Raw genomic sequence first — 17715 nt, forward strand, 5'->3', positions numbered from 1 at the left:
GTGGTTTGTCTGCATTGCACTGGAATCCCTCCAATACCTTGCCCACATGGTCTTCCTATGTGATCATCAGGTTTTTGATTACGTGAAGCATCATGGTTAAGCTGATCCTATCCTCACCCAATGTTCACCTGCACTTTCTGTAGGTCATTGGACAATAATCAGGACTGATAATCGCTTGCCCCTTTAAAGCTCAGGCATTAACTTTGCTGTGCTGAATAGGGGGCTTACTGCTTATCTCATCTTAAGGAATGAGGGAAAATCCAAATAAAAATTATCTTATCAGACTTATCCCTTAGAGGCAGTATTCTATGAAGTATTGAATGAAACTGGGAGATACTGAATGCTGTGAAAAGGACAGAGATGTTTCTCTAAAATAATTTTGGCATCTATGAAAAATAGAGCTTCTTGCACCTGTTTTGCATATGCAAATGAGAACAGTTATCAAATTGTCTTTTCTCACTGAGCTGGGCACTATTCCTGATCATTTGTATGTCATGTACACATCTAAATTTACTTAATTAGTTAGTGCTTTGATTAATGTCAAAGTAAAATAAATGGATGCCACACAGGAAAACTTATGCGTTATCTCAGTGCCACCTTGATTTATCTTAAAATACATAATAACTGAAGGGATCTGTCAGCAGCTCTTGGTGGTTGAGGGGGACAATGTGCAGGCAAATCTGTTCTTATCAATTTCTTAATTGCTGATGAATGCCATCTAAGCCCCACTTGTAACTACCAGACAAATGCCTTCTTTAAAATGCACCCCACTTCCCAACTGCTACTAGCTTCATAATAAACTCCTCTTGCTAAATATTTAGGTCTCACCTAGCTCTCCATTGGCCCAATAGCTATATGTACTGTGTGCTGTGGTATCAAGCATGCAACTTAAAAAGTCCAATGTTCAATCCCTAGATCTTGTTGAGTTAACTAATCTTAGTTGGGCCCAGCAGCGGCCCTTCGCGTCTTTAGACGAGGGGTTGGACAAATCAACCAGAGTTCCAATCTCTGCTGGTGACTGTACGTTTGTGGACATAACATGACAGAACTCGGCTCAGCTATGATACATGCCACAATAGAATAGCCTCATAGGACTGACTGCCTCGGCTCATTTAAGAACGGTGGTCACTTGGGTGCCGTACCAGGGCTGCCTGTGTTCGTAAAACTGTACCCAGTCCAGACCAAGTGTCTTGGGTGGAGAAGTGGGGAGGTGGAATTGGACAAACAAAGACATTACTTTAAATACGATAATGCTTTCTTGGTCTTTATGTACTTTGCCTTTGTACTTTTATCTTTTTCTATTAATGAAAACAAATGTATATAATTATTTTTCTTTTAAGCTATAAATATGTTTTTTGATTTTAATGTACGGCTTGGTATTTAGAAATAAAAATCTATGAAGTGCAGGAACATATGAGCCTAGCCTATACAGTTCAGGTCTCACTTCTGTCTCTGTCAGCTGGAACAAATTCCATCTCTCCCCTGAATACTTTGCATTTTATTTACATCTGATTTTAAAGCCTTGCAGAAAATGAAGCTTGACATCAAAAGTGTGGGATGTGTGAATATTTACAATTTTTAGCAAGTGTGTTCATCTGATTGTATTGATTCCTTTGTATTAAGAGCAGAGTGGAGGCTTGGCGGAGTCTCTTATGCTCCCATTCAGAGTGAAAGACCTTTACAAATTGTTGTTTAGTCCGTACGGTTTAATGTTTGCTTTGTTTTTTTCTTCAGTTCTCCATCCTGGACACTGACAGGGCCATGTTTCAGCCATTCCCCTCAGAAATTATCTTTCAGAACTACAAACCTTGTGAAATCTATGAGGTGCCGCTGATTCTGCGAAACCATGACCAGGCAAGTAAACTCAGGGAGGATCTAGAAAGAGGTTGGGGAAGTTCCATTTATTGGTTGCATGAAAGCAAGTAACTAGGAAATTTCACATGTGGTCTGTTCAATCAGGAACTCAACACTAAGCATTTTATCTTTTGAGGGAAAGATGTGCCGAAGGACATTCTTACCCATAAAATAAATGAAGCAAAACCATAAAATGCATCTCCAACCTCCCATATTCTATATTCAACTACTACCTCTGCTACCCTCAGCTGACAACAGGTGACTTGATCACACCAGAATAGGAATCATAATTTTCCATGGGCCATTTGTTCATTTACATTTATAACAACATTTATATCCTCCAATCCCATTCTTAATTAGATATTTGTCAGTCTCCTTTTTGAAGGAATTAAAATCATAGAATGCTGTCAGCACAGAAGGAGGCCATTTGACCCGTTATGCCCGTGCCAGCTCTCTGCAAGACCAGCTCAGCTAGTCCCACTCCCCTGCCTTTCTCATAGCCTGGTTTTCTCATTCATTGATTCAACATTAGTTTCATTGTTGACACATTCATTTCTCTTGGGGATAGGTGGAGGGGGGCGGGTGCAGTCTTTCTTATAATTCTAGTCTCATTAGGCCTGTTGATTTTGTATATACATCACCGTGTTTGTGCTCATTGTCAAATAGCCTGCTTGCATCTCCGTCATGAAGGAGTTGGTTGTGCAACACCAATTGCTAGGAGTCTGCTCCACTATTCTGTTAAGAAATATGACATAATGGTTTCTTTCCATTAAATTTCATCTGGCATGTCTCTGCCCATTCCACCAGCCTGTCTATGTCAGCTGTGGCTCAGTGGGTAGCACTCTCACCTCTTAGTTGCAAGATTCTGTGTTCAGCTCTCACTCCAGGACTTGAGCACAAAAATCTGTGCTGACACTCGAGTGCAGTACTGAGGGAGTGCTGCACTGTCCGAGGGAGGTGCCATCTTTAGGATGAGATGTGAAACCGAGGGCCCCATCTGCCTGCTCGGGTGATATAAAAGATCCACGGCACTATTTCGAAGAACAGGACAGTTATTCCTGGTGTTCTGATCAGTAATTATTCCTCAATCAACATCACTGAAAGAGATTATCTGGTCATTATCATATTGCTGTTTGTGGGAGATTGCTGTATGCAAATTCGGCTGCCATGTTTCCTACATTACAACAGTGACTACACTTCAGAAATACTTCATTGGCTGGAAAGTGCTTTGAGACATCCGGTGGTCGTGAAAAGCGCGATATAAATGCAAGTATTTTTTTCTTGAAGTCTATCACTATACTCTTCACAGCTCAATATACTTCCAAGCTTTGTGTCATCTGCAAATTTTGAAATTGTGCTTTGTACACACAAGTCTAATTCATTAACGTATATCAAGAAAAGCAGTGGTCCTAATACTGACCCCTGGGAAACTCCACTGTATACTGTCCTCCTGTCCAAAAAACAAGCATTCACCACTACTCTCTGTTTCCTGTCACTCAGCCAAGTTTGTATCCATGCTGTCATTATCCCTTTTGTTCCATGTGCTTCAAATTTTCTGGCAAGCCTGTTATGTGGCAATTTATCAAACTGTTAAATATTGGTCAAGACACTGGTAGATTTCCCCTGCTCTTTGAATAGTGGGATTTTTATGTCCATGTGAGAGGGCAGATGGAATGCTGTTTTAGCATTTGATCAGACAGTACAGTACCCTCCCACTAGTGCACTGAATTGTAAGGCTAGATTACGTGCTCAAGTCGCTGGAGTGTGCTTTGAACCCACAATCTTCTGACTCAGGTGACTGAGCCAAAGCTGATGAAAGATTAGAGAAGTGCAGACATGACTATTATTCTGACGATAATGTGGGTTGAAAGGACTTTGAGGGATCATATCGTCCTGCATGCCATATTTTGTAAGTAAAGTTTTTCATTAAACCATAATGACAGCTTTTGACAACATGAGACAGGATTAGTGGAGAATCAAGACTTTAAGCATTGATAGGTGTCTCTAGTTCTTCTGGGACGACAGGGCAATGTCATTCTCTGTTGTGACATTTTCTGATGTTAAATAATCCCAACCCTGCTTTACCTGAAAAATGAGATGCTGAAAATGAAAGAGCTACACTGAATATAATATTGTTAGACATCATGTGAAATTAAAATTCATTTGGAAAATGCTTCCAACTGTTAGTAAACAGTATCTGTCAACACTAGGGCCCAATGATACCATTCCTAATGATTGAGCATTGTGATTTAAACAGTAGACACAGAAGATGTGGTATGAATCCCCTGCCACCACCTCCCCCCCCCACCCAGGCCCTGCCTAACAGCAAAGAAAACTTGCAGCTGTAGTAGAGAAGCTTGAAGCTTGCTCTGGGTGTGAAGCAACTAGGGTTTTAGCAATGTGTTCTTCAGCTCCTGATGGCTGATAGCTGCTTGCTGTCTATTTTTCCCTGATAAATGGGGCAATTTTGCTGGCAGAAGTGAAAAAAGTGCTGTTTGCCAGAATTATACTTTACAGGTGGAACAAGGTGTTGCATCTTATGTGATGGCCAGAAGCTGGCATTGCAACTTGGTGGTGACATTAATATTTTTCTAAATATCTAAAGCAGGAGTTTTCGCCAGGATATGCTTTTTTTTTCCAGCGCAATTCGCCTAAAATCAGCCAAACCAGTGCAAAAGGTCACGGAGTTTCAAGCACAAATTACGTTCAGTGCAAATTGAATTTCTGTGATCTTTTGCGGTAGTTTTAAAAAACCCTGGAAGCTGACCCTGCACACACAACTGACCCAACCCGCAAATCAATTGCATCACCATTGGGAGTTTCCGGAATTGTGGTTGCTTGCAGGCCAACGAAAAGGCTCTTAAAATGTTTTTTTTTCAGGTGTAAGGGTACTAATAGGCACACTTTAAGAGAGCTTTTGAATTTAAAAAAAAATTTACTAAGAAACTGACTACTGTACATTGATATAACTAGTACAGGGTTTTGTATAGTTTATTTTAAGTTATTTAAAATCGAGTTATTCATAGCTGGTGGAGTCGACACTCTGATTAAAAATGCTTATTTTTCTGATAAACCCATTTTCAGTGGTGTTAATCAAACATTCCCAAATTACCACTCTTAAATATATCAAGAAATACTTTTACAGCAAATTTTTTTCAAAAAAGTAATTAGGTTCTAAAACGTTGCCTGATTGTGTAGCTATTACATTTGGCAAATGAATTTGTTTGGAACTTGAGGAACAAAACAATTATGTGCACTAATTGAGCCCTGATCGCAGACTACAGCCGACTTCAAAGCTCCAGGCTCTATTAATTCTAATTATTTACCAGAGAGTCTCCTGTGGTGTTGCTCATGATGAGTCAGAGGATGGTCCTCTGACACAAGTCCTGAAGACTTGTGCTCCAGAATGAGCCGCGCCCCGAGCCAGGCGGTTCCTGTACAGCTACAACACTGGTATCAACCCGGCAATGTGGAAAATTGCCCAGCTATGTCCTGTCCACAAAAAGCAGGACAAATCCAACCAAATCCAATTACTGCTCTATCAGTCTACTCTGGATCATCAGCAAAGTGATGGAAGATGTCATTGACAGTTCTATCAAGTGGCACTTGCTCAGCAATAACCTGCTCACTGATGCTCAGATTGGGTTCTGCCAGGGCCACTCATCTCCTGACCTCATTACAGCCTTTGTCCAAACATGGACAAAAGAGCTGAACTCAAGGGTTGAGGTCAGAGTGACTGCCCTTGACATCAAAGGCAGCATTTTACCAAATATGGCATTAAGGAGCCCTAGAAAAACTGGAATTAATGGGAAGCGTGGGAAAACTCCCTGCTGGCTGGAGTCATACCTAGCACAAAGGAAGATGGTTGTGGTTGTTGGAGGTGAATCATCTCAGTCCCAGGACATCACTGCTGGTGTTCGTCAGGTTGTGTCCTAGGCCCAACCATCTTCAGCTGCTTCATCAACCTTCCTTCCATTATAAGGTCAGAAGTGGTGATGTGGGGATGTTCGCTGATGATTGCACAATGTTCAGCACCATTCACGACACCTCAGATACTATCAGCTTCTTGGGGGTTACCATTGATCAGAAACTGAACTGCACCAGACACGTAAATACTGTGGCTACAAGAGAAGATCAGACGCTGGAATTCTGTGACAAGTAACTCACCTTCTGACTCCCCAAAGCCTGTCCACCATCTACAAGGCACAATTCAGGAGTGTGATGAATACTCTCCATTTGCCTGGATGAGTGCTACTCCAACAACATTCAAGAAGCTCAACACCATCCAGGTCAAAGCAGCCTGCTTGATTGGCACTCCATCTACCACCTACAACATCCACTCCCTTTACCACCGGCATACAATGGCAGCATTGTGTACCATCTACAAGATGCACTGCAGCAACTCACCAAGGCTCCTTCGACAGCACCTTCCAAATTTGCAACCTCTACCACCTAGAAGGACAAGGGTAGCAGATGCATGGGAAATCACCACCCGCAAGTTTTCCTCCAAGCCACACACCGTCCTGACTTGGAACTATATCACCATTCCTTCTCTGTCGCTGGGTCAAAATCCTGGAACTCCCTTCCTAACAGCACTGTTGGTGTACCTACATCACCAGGACTGTAGCAGTTCAAGAAGGCAGTTCAGCACCACCTTCTCAAGGACAATTAGGGATGGGCAATAAATGCTGGCTTAGCCAGGGATGCCCACTTCGCATGAACGAATGAAAAATAATGCTCTGTTGTACAGCCATGCAAAAGGCCCATTGATTTATAGTGACTATCAACTTCCATTTTTATTGGTGTTTTGGGGACCAAATTCCACAATTCTGTGAAAACTTTAAATGAGAGGCTTTTATTTTGTTTACAGTTACGCGATGTATTGCTCATTGACATTCGATGACTCTATCTATATACAAGATGGTGATAGAGCTAGGGGAGACTTCAGAAACTTGCTCCATATTATCACCTTGTACTTACAGCTAGCACGACATTTGTTAAAGGTAAATCGTGTTTAACTAACTTGATTGAGTTTTTTGATGAGGTGACATAGAGGGTTGATGAGGTGTACATGGACTTCCAAAAGGTGTTTAATGAAGTACTACATAATAGACTTGCCAGTAAAGTTAAAGCCCATGGAATAAGATGGACTATGGCGACAGGGATACAATGTTGGTTGAGTGAAAGCAAACAGTGGTGAACGGTTGTTTTTCCGACTAGATGAAGGTATACAGTGGTGTTCCCCAGACCACTGCTTTTCTTGATATATATTAATGACTTAAACTTGGATGTATAGGGCACAATTTCAAAATTTGTAGATGACGCAAAACTTGGAAGTATTGTGAGCTGTGATGAGAATAGTGATAGACTTCAAAAGGACATAGACAGGCTGGTGGAATGGGCAGACATGTGGCAGATGAAATTTTATGCAGAGAAATTTGAAGTAATACATTTTGATAGGAAGGATGAGGAGCGTCACAATAAACTAAAGGATACAATTTTAAAGGGGGTGCAGGAACAGAGAGACCTGGGGCTAAAAGTACACAAATCATTGAGAACACGGTTAAAAAGGTATACTGGATCCTGGGCTTTATAAATCAAGGCATAGAGTACAAAGGCAAGAAAGTTATGATGAACCTTTAAAAAAACACTGGTTTGGCCACACTTGGAGGATTGGACTGAATTTGTGGCCTGATATGGGGGTGAGTACAGAGGTGGGTGGGCACATAATTTAGCGCCGCCGACCATTGTCCCGTTTTGCTGTTGCCATTCTGATTTTTGCCGATTTTGCTCAGGTGGAGAGGAAGGCAGGACCCAACAACCCACCCTTTTCAGATGACTAGCCAGATAAGCCTATGAACAAGCTTGTTGGCAGCTCATCTAGGGCTAGTTTGGAATTTTTGTGGGCTGGCATGGGTTACAAAATGGACCAGGAACCTTCCAAGTGGAAGGAGGCAGCAGCATAGCAGGGATCAAGTCATGGCCCTGCCATGCAATTAGGTAGACCCATAAAAGGGTGCGTGGCTGAGAGGGGCATTCATCCATTGACACATAGGTGCCATGGGTGAGCAGAGTTAGTGGAGCAAGTTGTCTTTGCACCCTTGGTCAGTTGAGGTGGGCAGTGACCCTCCAGGGATTGTGGGTCATAAGAGGGGCATGCATTGTGTAATCATTGAGTGCAGCTGATCACAAGCAAGACAACAGCTAGACATGGCATTAAGGTACTCAGATATCGGGACTCAGATATAGGGACAAGTTGGAGGGTCAACTTCCTCAGGAGCAAATGGTAACAAAGATTTGTGCCCTTGTTGAGGAAGACCTCAGACCTTGCAGTACTGCTCAGCATGCCCTGCTAGTAGCCATTAAAGTCTCTGGCTCTGGCTCGTTCCAAGGAGCAGTAGCACACCATTGCATCTCGCAGGTCACTGATGGCCTATTTGTGAGAGCTAGGCCATGCATTCAATTTCAAACAGATGGGCCTCGCTGGCACAAAGGGCAGTGAGTTTCACCTCCATTACTCGACTCCTGCAGGTGCAGGGCATCATCGATTGCACCCATGTGATCATCAAGGCACTGAGTAAGTGCCCAGTGAGATTCATCAACAGGAGGGGCTTTCACTCCCTAAACATTCAGCTGATATGCGACTACAACGAGGGCTTTATGCATGTGTGCACTCACTATCCTGGCAGCTGTCATCACACTTTCATCCTCCGGCAGTTCAGGGTTCCGCAGCTCTTCATACCGCCGCTGAAACTCCGTGACTGGATTCTAGGACCAAGGGATAGCCCTTGAAGAAACGGCTACTCACCTCTTTATGTGACACTGAGACGGAGGGGCGCAGAGACACTACAACTGAGGTCATGCTCACAAGGACCACCATTAGCAGACCATCGGGCTTCTCAAGATGTAGTTCCTTGAATGGTCTGGTGGTGCCCTACAGTACACCCCTGTAAGGATCTTACACATTGTGGTGATCTGCTGTGCTCTCCATGACATGGCCCTTCAGAGAGGAGTGGACCTCGAAAAGACTGAAGTGTAAGATCGACACAGTTAATTGGAGGAGGAGAGAGATGCAGACCAGAACAGCTCCCACATTGTCCAGGGAGGTGACCGGGGCTGGCTCAGGAGTCAAAGCTCTAATCAGGATGGCGTGAAAGCCAGGGCACATCTGATTTAGGTATGTTTCACCTGAGTGCTACCTCTCCAGTAGGACTGCATGCTCTGGAACTCATTTTGATTTGCTTGTGAGAACACATCCAGTAAACACACAACTTTGAATAGATCCACTTTTACTGTCAATGCACAGTGCACATCTATCCTGCAGTCACAGTGTCCCCGTTCAAAGACCACGGTTTCCCTTCACCACTTCTCTCCTCTTTTACAGTTGTGCCATTAAAGAATGGAAACTCACATGTTCAACATTTCCAGTGTTATTAATAAATTACAATGCACACATTCACAAGTGAAATAAACCGTAGTGAACCACATAGTGCTCTGACCGACCTGGTGGCCTTCACTCTTGGCCATTTCTACATGGTTCTTCCCTTGTGGCCTCGGATGTGGTGTGTCTGCTTGCAGCTGAGATGGGCGTGGTAGTTGTTCCCGTCATGGAGTTGACAGTGGGGACACCTCCAGATGCTGCTGCATTGGCGTCACAGGGCTCTGCTGCATACACGGTCCTTCATTCCAAGGGGCCAAGGAGGCCGATGATAATGGCATGCCATGAGGGGTGGCATCCTCATGCTCATCAGTGACTGCGTCAGCCCTTGGATGGTGCTGTGGATCACTGGCATCCACTCCATGCCTCTGAACCATCAGCCACTGACCGGTCAATGCTGCAGAGCATTGCATGCATTCTGTGTATGTCGGGGCGCTGTTCCTGCATCTATTCAGGGTGCTGCCACATATAGCTCTGCATGAGGTTGGCCACTCTCTCAATGGAGGAGCTCATGTGTTCAAAATGATACACATGAGCTGAATGGTCTCCTCCATTCTGAGCCCTTGACTCCGCACTGCCTTAGGGAACTCTGACATGTGGGCATACATATCAGGCTGCTGGTCAAAGTGGAGTATTTTTGCTTGTGCCTGCTACGGCCCTGCATCTGCGCCCAGCTGAGCATGGCTGTGTCTGTCCTCCATCCTCTGAGAGAGACTGCCCAAAACTGCCTCTGTCTCTCTCACTTCCTCCTGCTCACTCGTGCTGTGCTCTTCACCAAGTGCCACCCTTTCTAACTGTGCATGAGGACCTACTGATGTGAATATATCTGCGTTGGTGAAGGGTACACTTGAATGATGCTGGCTCTGGTGGTTCGGTTTTGTTAGAGGGTCTTGGTGATGCTGCTGCTGCTGCATTGGCATGCTCCCCCTTCACAACTGGACCTGCGGGAGACACAGGAAGAAGATCATGGGAACTTGCCGCTGACAACAGAAGCCTCTGCAGAGCTGAGGCATCCTAATGCATCTGAATCTCTGGCATGCTGTCAGACGAGGAGGAGTATACTCCATCCCCTCCTTTGAAGGTGGCAGGACATATTGAGAGAGTGGTTAGCAAAGCATATGGGATCTTGGGCTTCATAATTAGAGGCATAGAGTACAAAACCACCAGCTCGTTCGTTCAAAGCTGAACTTCCATTTTAAGCCTAATATCAGGAATAGGCCTAGAGACAACCCATCAACGAAATATTGAGTCTGCAACCTGCAAACCTCATCTTGCAGAGACAGTGATCAAGCAACCTTACAGACTAGACTGGAACATCCTGATCTCACTGCTAATTCCACTCCAGAAGAACTCTGGGAACACATCAAAACTGCAGTACTTGATACCTCCAACAAGGTCATCGGACTCAGCATCATAAAGAATAGGGACTATTCTGATGAAAATGACAAGGAAATTCAAGATCTGCTAAAAACAAAAAGGTCAGCTCATCAGGCTCACCTGGCTCAGCCGACCAGCTAAGAGAAAAAGAGAACCTATCGTCAAGCATGCATCACCCTTCAATGTAAACTGAGGAACACACTTACGGAAAAAACTCAAATGAACGCTGATACTGGCGAATTAAGAAATTTCGATGAAGCACTAAAATCTGTCGATGGACCAGCATATCAAACCCAAAACCCCTTGGGGAGCCCTGATGGCAAGACCCTACATACCGACAAGGAGTCAGTCCTGGATCGCTGTTCGGAGCACTTTGAAACTCTCTTCAACACCAAGTGCACAGTGCATTATACTGCCATCAACAGCCCGTCAAAGAAGAACTGGACGAGAGCCCAATTCTCAAGGAAACTGTGATCGCCATCAACCAGATGAAGAACAACAAAGCTCCCAGAGCCGATGGAATTCCATCTGACGCCTTGAAGCATGGCGACCCTGCCCTATACACCAAGCTCCGTGAGTTTTTCATGGTCTGCTGGGAAGAGGGCAGGATTCCACAGGATCTTTGTGATGCTATCATCATCACCTTGTACAAAAACAAAGGAAAAAAAATCAGACTGCTCCAACTACCATCCTCCTTTCTATTGCTTGGAAGATCCTGGCTAGAATACATCTGAACAGGCTTGTGCCTACCATTGCGGAAGAAATCCTCCCAGAGAGCCAGTGTGGTTTCAGAGCAAACAGAGGCACCACAGACATGGCATTTGCACTCAGACAATTACAAGAAAGGTGTCATGAGGACTTTGGAAAATCCTTGAAAAACTTGGATGCCCACCCAGGTTCCTGGCCATGGTGAAGCAGTTTCATCAAAATCAGTACAGACAAGTCAAGCACAACAGCAACCTCTCGAGTCCCTTCTGAATCTCCAATGGCGTGAAGCAGGGATGTGTGCTGGCCCCGACCTTATTCACCATCTTTTTCAGCATGATATGTAGCAGGCAACAGAAAACCTTAATGAGGGAGTTTACATACGCATGCGGACTGATGGAGGCCCTTTCAACCTCGGGCATCTTCAGGCTCACACAAAGACACAAGAAAAACGCATCTGTGAACTTCTTTTTGCCGATGACTGTACTCTCCTGGCCCACAGTCAGTCAGACCTGCAACGCATAACCCATTTTTCCGAGGCGGCACAACTCTTCGGAGTAAAAATCAGTTTAAAGAAAACTGAAATCCTGCATCAGCCTGCACCCCAAGAAGAATGTTGACCACCAAGCATTGTCATCGAGGGAACTGAGCTGAATGCCATCAAGCAATTTACTTATTTGGGGAGTGTCATCTCGTTTGATGTCACCATAGACAAGGAAGTGGACAATAGGCTCTGAAAAGCAAACAGTGCATTCAGCAGACTCTACAAACAAGTGTGGAGCAACACAGCCTTGGAACACAGGCCAAACTCAAAATGTACAAAGCCGTAGTCCTCACCACCCTTCTGTATGGCGTAGAGTCATGGGTCCTATACCAACGTCATGTACGCTTTCTGGAGCGCTGCCATCAGCGCTGCCTCCGCAGCATCCTCAAAATCCGCTGGCAGGACCGCATCACAAACATTGAAGCCCTGGAAACAGCCAACATCACCAGCTTCAAGGCCATCCTGCTGCAAAGTCAACTGCATTGGACGGGTCACGTTGCTAGGATGGATGACAGTCGCCTGCCCAAGATCGTGTTGTATGGAGAGCTGACCATGGGTAGAAGGAACCGAAGGCCCCATGCAAATGATTCAAGGATTCCCTGAAGAAGTCCCTCTCTGTGTGCCACATTGACCATCACCAGTGGGAAGTGCAGGCCATAGATTGTGATGCCTGGAGATGCTACATCGGGAGGGCTAGAGACACCTTTGAGACTGAGCGAAGAACCAGCATGAAAGAGAAAAGGAGGAGAAGGATAAATCCAATTGCCCCCAGCAGCGACTACACCTTCACTTGTACCCGCTGTGGGAGAATCTGCCGGTCATGGATAGACCTGACTAGCCACCAGTGGGCCTGAAACCAATGAGTACAACCTTCCCAAAATCTACGTCCGCGAAGAAATACCAAGAAGTGCAAAAGCAGGGAAATCATGCTGAACCTTTATAAAGTACAGCACATAATTAGGAAAGCTGAAGAATGTTATCGTTTATTGCAAGGGGAATTGAATACAAAAGTAGGGAGGCTATGCTTCAGCTATACAGGGCATTGTTGAGACCACATCTGGAGTACTGTGTCCTTATTTAAGGAAGGATGTAAATGCGTTGGAGGCAGTACAGAGAAGGTTTACTAGACTAATACCTGGAATGGGTGGCCTGTCCTATGAGGAAAGATTGGACAGGCTAGACTTGTATCCGCTGGAATTTAGAAGAGTAAGAGGTGACTTGATTGAAACATGTAAGATCCTGAGGGGTCTTGACAGGGTGGATGTGGAAAGGATGTTTCCCCTTGTGGGACAATCTTGAACTAGGGGTCACTATTTAAAAATAAAGGGTCGCCCATTTAAGACAGAGATGAGGATAAATTTTTTCTCCCAGAGGCTCATGAGTCTTTGGAACTCTCTTCCTCAAAAGGCGGTGGAAGCAGAGTCTTTGAATATTTTTATGGCAGAGGTAGATAGATTCTTGATAAGCAAGGGGGTGAAAGGTTATCAGGGGTAGGTGGAAATGTGGAGTAATCAGTTCAGCCATGAACTTATTGAATGGGGGAGCAGGCTCGAGGGGTCGAGTGGCCTACTCCTGCTCCTAATTCGTATGTTTGTAAAGTGCTGGTTAGGCCCCAACTAGAGTATTTATGTCCAGTTCTGGTCGCCACACTTTAGGAAGGACGTGAGGGTACTTGAGAGAGTGCAGAGGAGATTCACCAGAATGGTTCCAGGGATGGGGGATTTTAATTACAAGGTTAGGCTGGAAAAGCTGGGGTTGTTTTCCCTGGAGCAAAGGAGATTGAAGAGAGATTTGATAAGGATATACAAGATTATGACAGGCTGAGATAAGTTAGACGAGGAAAAACCATTCCCATTAACTAATGGTACAAGGACTAAGGGACACAGATTGAAGGTTTTTGGGCAAGAGATGCAAGGGAAATGTGAGGAAGAATTTTTTTACGTAGCCAGTGGTAATGACCTGGAACTCCCTGCTATGAGGGTGGTGGAAGCGGAGACAATCAATGATTTAAAAAAAAATTGGATGGACACTTGAAGGGAATAGTCTTGCAAAGCTACAGGGATCTAGCGGGGGAGTGGGACTGACTGGATTGCTTGGTGGAGAGCTGGCATGGACTCGATGGGCCTAATGGCCTCCTTCTATGCTGTAAATGACTCTAAAGGGGAATTGTATCCTGGTGGTGGGGGTCTCAATGTCCGGAAAAAGCGACACTGAGATCCCTGCGCCACCTCTTCTCTGGAAGGCCCGCCATATCTAGTGCCAGTCAGACACTTAAGAGGACAGTGGTGGGCCTTCCAAAGGATCAAGGACCCTGTCGCCAGATGTCCTGCTGGAGAGCTGCTGGCCAATCAAAGGCGGTGTCTCTTGCTGGAGGCCGAGGACCGTTGCTGGAACCAGGCCTCATGTAGGTCAGGGCGGGAGGGGTTTTGTGGGGTAATGGGGGAGGGGGTTGGACAAGAGAAAGTGGGTGGCTGTCTGCAGGCATCCCCCCTTCCCAATGCCGGGCCCTTCATTTAGGCACTAAGTGCCTTTGAAGGAAGGCCCCCACCCCCAAACCTAGAGCCAGGAAGCAGCCCGCATGGTTTTCCGTTCCATGCTTCCCATGCGGCGATAAGGCCATCCACCACACAGTAATTGCAGCAGTGGCGGAAAGAGGCCCTTAATTGGGAGCTAACTGCCCAGCTAAGGGCCTCAATTGGCAGCGGGGTGGGAAGGCCATTCACAGGACTTCCCGCCCCGAACTAAATTTTGGCGGAGGCGGGGACCCCTCCCTCACCTGATTTTATGCTCTCCCGGCCTCCAAATCTGCCATGGGGGAGAGTATAAAATTCCCTGCTATGACTTTTCACCCTGTCGTTCAGGAATTCCCAACCCTCCATCACCAACCTTGTCTTGTGGTGTCACTCTCACTATGTCTATTGCCACCTCCTCCTTAGCAGTGAGGATGGCGAGCTGGAGCACTCCTCCTCCTGTGCTGCCCACTCCCTTGCATTGTGAACCCTCTTCTTCTGCAAGGACAAAAAGACAGAGAGATAAGATAACGCTGGCCTCTCTCACCAATGCTAGCCGCGTGTTTAAATAAGAGGCTGTATGTATCAGCACTGTCAGGTCCTCAACAGAGCTAGGGCTCTGAGCCTTGCCAATAGGTCAGTAAATACCCTGGGCACACAACTCTCCCATGTTCAGGAGCATTCTGCATCCTCAGGCTGCTCAGCTGATATGTCTGCTGGTGGCTGCAGACCTGGAGGCCTGTCATCTGGGTGTCAAGTTGCACTCACCTTGCCAGAGCGAAGAAGGTCATTAAACCTTTTGCAGCACTGCACTCAGTTCCTCCAGATAACATTGCGGCTACTAACTTTTTTTGACTCCTTCAGCCAGACCTGCTTATTTGCCTGGGTGGCCTTCTCCTGCCGTCCTCCTCCTTGCCTCTCGTGTACTGCCTCCAACTTAACCTCTATGTCTGCTTTGGTAAGCTGTGGAGCAGCCCTGCCCTGGGTGCCAGGCCTGTGCCTCTCCTGTTGACTGAGGGTTTCCATTGCTATGCAAGATGGCTGCCACAGTATTGGTTGCTGTCATGCCTTTAAGTCAGGCCCACACTTTAAGAGTCCTAGCTCCATCAGGTGCCTGCTGCCGCTAATTGACCACCAAAGCCGCCCTTCAGATAATTTGCTGCCGCCCTCCCCCACCCCCTCTCAACTCTGGTGAGGAGTCGGAACCCAGAAATGGTTCCTGACATTGGGGTCATGCCCCAAAATCTAAATTCAGCCCATTGTGTCCAATTCTGGGCACTGTACTTTAGGAAGGATATGAAGGCTTTTTAGAGAGAGTGCAGAAAAGATTTACGAGAATGGTTCCAGGAATGAGGGACTTCAGTTACACAGTTAGATTGGACAAGCTGGTGTTGTCCTCCTTAGAGAAGAGAAGATTGAGAGGAGATTTTATAGAGTTGTTGCAAATCATGAGGGGTCTACACAGAGTAGGTCGAGAGAAACTGATCCCTTTGGCAGAGGGGTCGAGAACCAGAGGAAGCAGATTTAAGGTGATTAGCAAAAGAACCAAAGGCGACATAAGAAAACATTTTTTTGCACAGCATGCGGTTAGGATCTGGATTGCACAACCTGATAGTGTGGTAGAGGCAGATTCAATCGTGGTTTTAAAAAGGAATTGGCACCTGAAAATAAAAAATGTGCAGTGTGGGGGAGTGAAACTAGCCAAATTGCTCTTGCAGAGAGCCGGCATGGACTCAACAGGCCGAATGGCCTTTCTTTTCTGTAATCATTTTATGATTCTATTCTATGATTCTGCATTGTGTCTGTTGTCATAGCAATTTTGAATGGGAAATATTGATTCAACAGTTTACTATGGTAAATCATGACAAAAGCATGGCTGAAAGTTGTGAGAACAGGAAGTATGTTTTCTGGACAGGAAGTGTATGCAAAATTTGCAATAACATATATTCCTTTAATTTTGCACTTAATTTCCTTCCCTTCATATTTTTAAAAGCTGAGAATCTGCAAAAAGATGTACCACGGTGGCACTGTAGCGGCTATGATACTGGATCAGCAACCCAAATGGCATGGGTTTAAATTCCGGCTTGGTAAATTGTGAAATTGAATTAAATAAATCTGGTAGTTTATAAATAAATGACACTGAAAGCTGCTTGGTTATCATAAAAACCTAACTGGGTCACTAATGTCCTATCACCCTTACCCATAAATTCAGTTCTTCTTGTGTCCTGACCAATATCCCTTCCTCAATCAGTACCACCAAACCAGGTTATCTGGTGATTTATTTATTTGCTGTTTATGGGATCACATGGCACAGACTGGCAAACTTTCCCTAAATAACGACAGTGACTGCACTGAAAAACAAAATCCATTGGTTGTAAAGGGATGTCCTACGGATGTGACAAGCTGCTATATAAATCAAAACTCTTTCTTTATGCCTATTAGTTCCTGGAACTTGTGTTTAATCCCTAGATCTGCACATAATAAGATTCAGTTTACCTCTTTCACCACCGATATACATTGTGCTGATGGTTTGAGTGTTCTCCATGAAAACCCATTCCTGTGTTGTTTTCTGTGGACTATTCACATTTATTTTGCACTCCCTCTGTCCTGGCTGTTCTGTAGAGTTTTTGTAGTGTACTGATGTTGGATATTCTGGTTGTTCATTGCAAGTTTATTTCTGAATAGTTTCACTGGATGTTGAGTGTTGAGATTTGTTTGTTCTATAGTTTTATATTGTGCAATGATTTCTAATAGATTTGTTTGAAGAAAGGAATTTGGAAAGATTAAGTTGAACTATATTTTCTTTAGCATTTTTTCTTTTTAGATCTATGGTTTCTTTTGGCACTGTCTTGCACTAAATATCAGATTTCCAAAAAAGCATTCAAAAAAGTTAAGTGAGTGGGCAAAAGTGTGGCATATGGAATATTATGTGTGGAAAAGTGAAGTTATCCACTTTGGAAGGAAAACTAGAAAAGATTGTCTTTTAAATGGTGACAGACTGGGAAATGTTGGTATTCAGAGGGACCTGGGTGTCCTAGTGCATGAGTCACAGAAAGTTAGCATGCAGGTACAGCAAAATTTAGGAAATTAAATGCTTTTATTACAAAGGGATTGAAGTACAAGAGTACAGAAGCCTTACTGCAATTGTATGTGGCTTTGGTGACACCACGCCTGGAGTACTGTGTACAGTTTTGGTCTCCTTACCTAAGGAAGGATGTATTTGCCTTGGAGGAAGTGCAATGAAAGGTCCTGATTCCTGGGATGAGAGGATTGTCCTATGAAAAAAA

General features: G+C 44.8%; 1 protein-coding gene across 1 annotated transcript in view; it reads left to right on the forward strand.

Annotated features, from left to right (window-relative positions):
- Window positions 1-17715, forward strand: part of hydin (HYDIN axonemal central pair apparatus protein) — a 1234740-nt gene that overhangs the window by 107729 nt on the left and 1109296 nt on the right. Inside the window, exon 5 of the mRNA XM_068049816.1 lies at window positions 1735-1854. Coding sequence (XP_067905917.1) covers window positions 1735-1854 — 120 coding nt within the window. The remainder of the gene's footprint in view (window positions 1-1734; window positions 1855-17715) is intronic.

Source organism: Heterodontus francisci, chromosome 17, assembly GCF_036365525.1.
Source record: "Heterodontus francisci isolate sHetFra1 chromosome 17, sHetFra1.hap1, whole genome shotgun sequence".
In the NCBI taxonomy this organism is placed as follows: Eukaryota; Metazoa; Chordata; class Chondrichthyes; order Heterodontiformes; family Heterodontidae; genus Heterodontus; species Heterodontus francisci.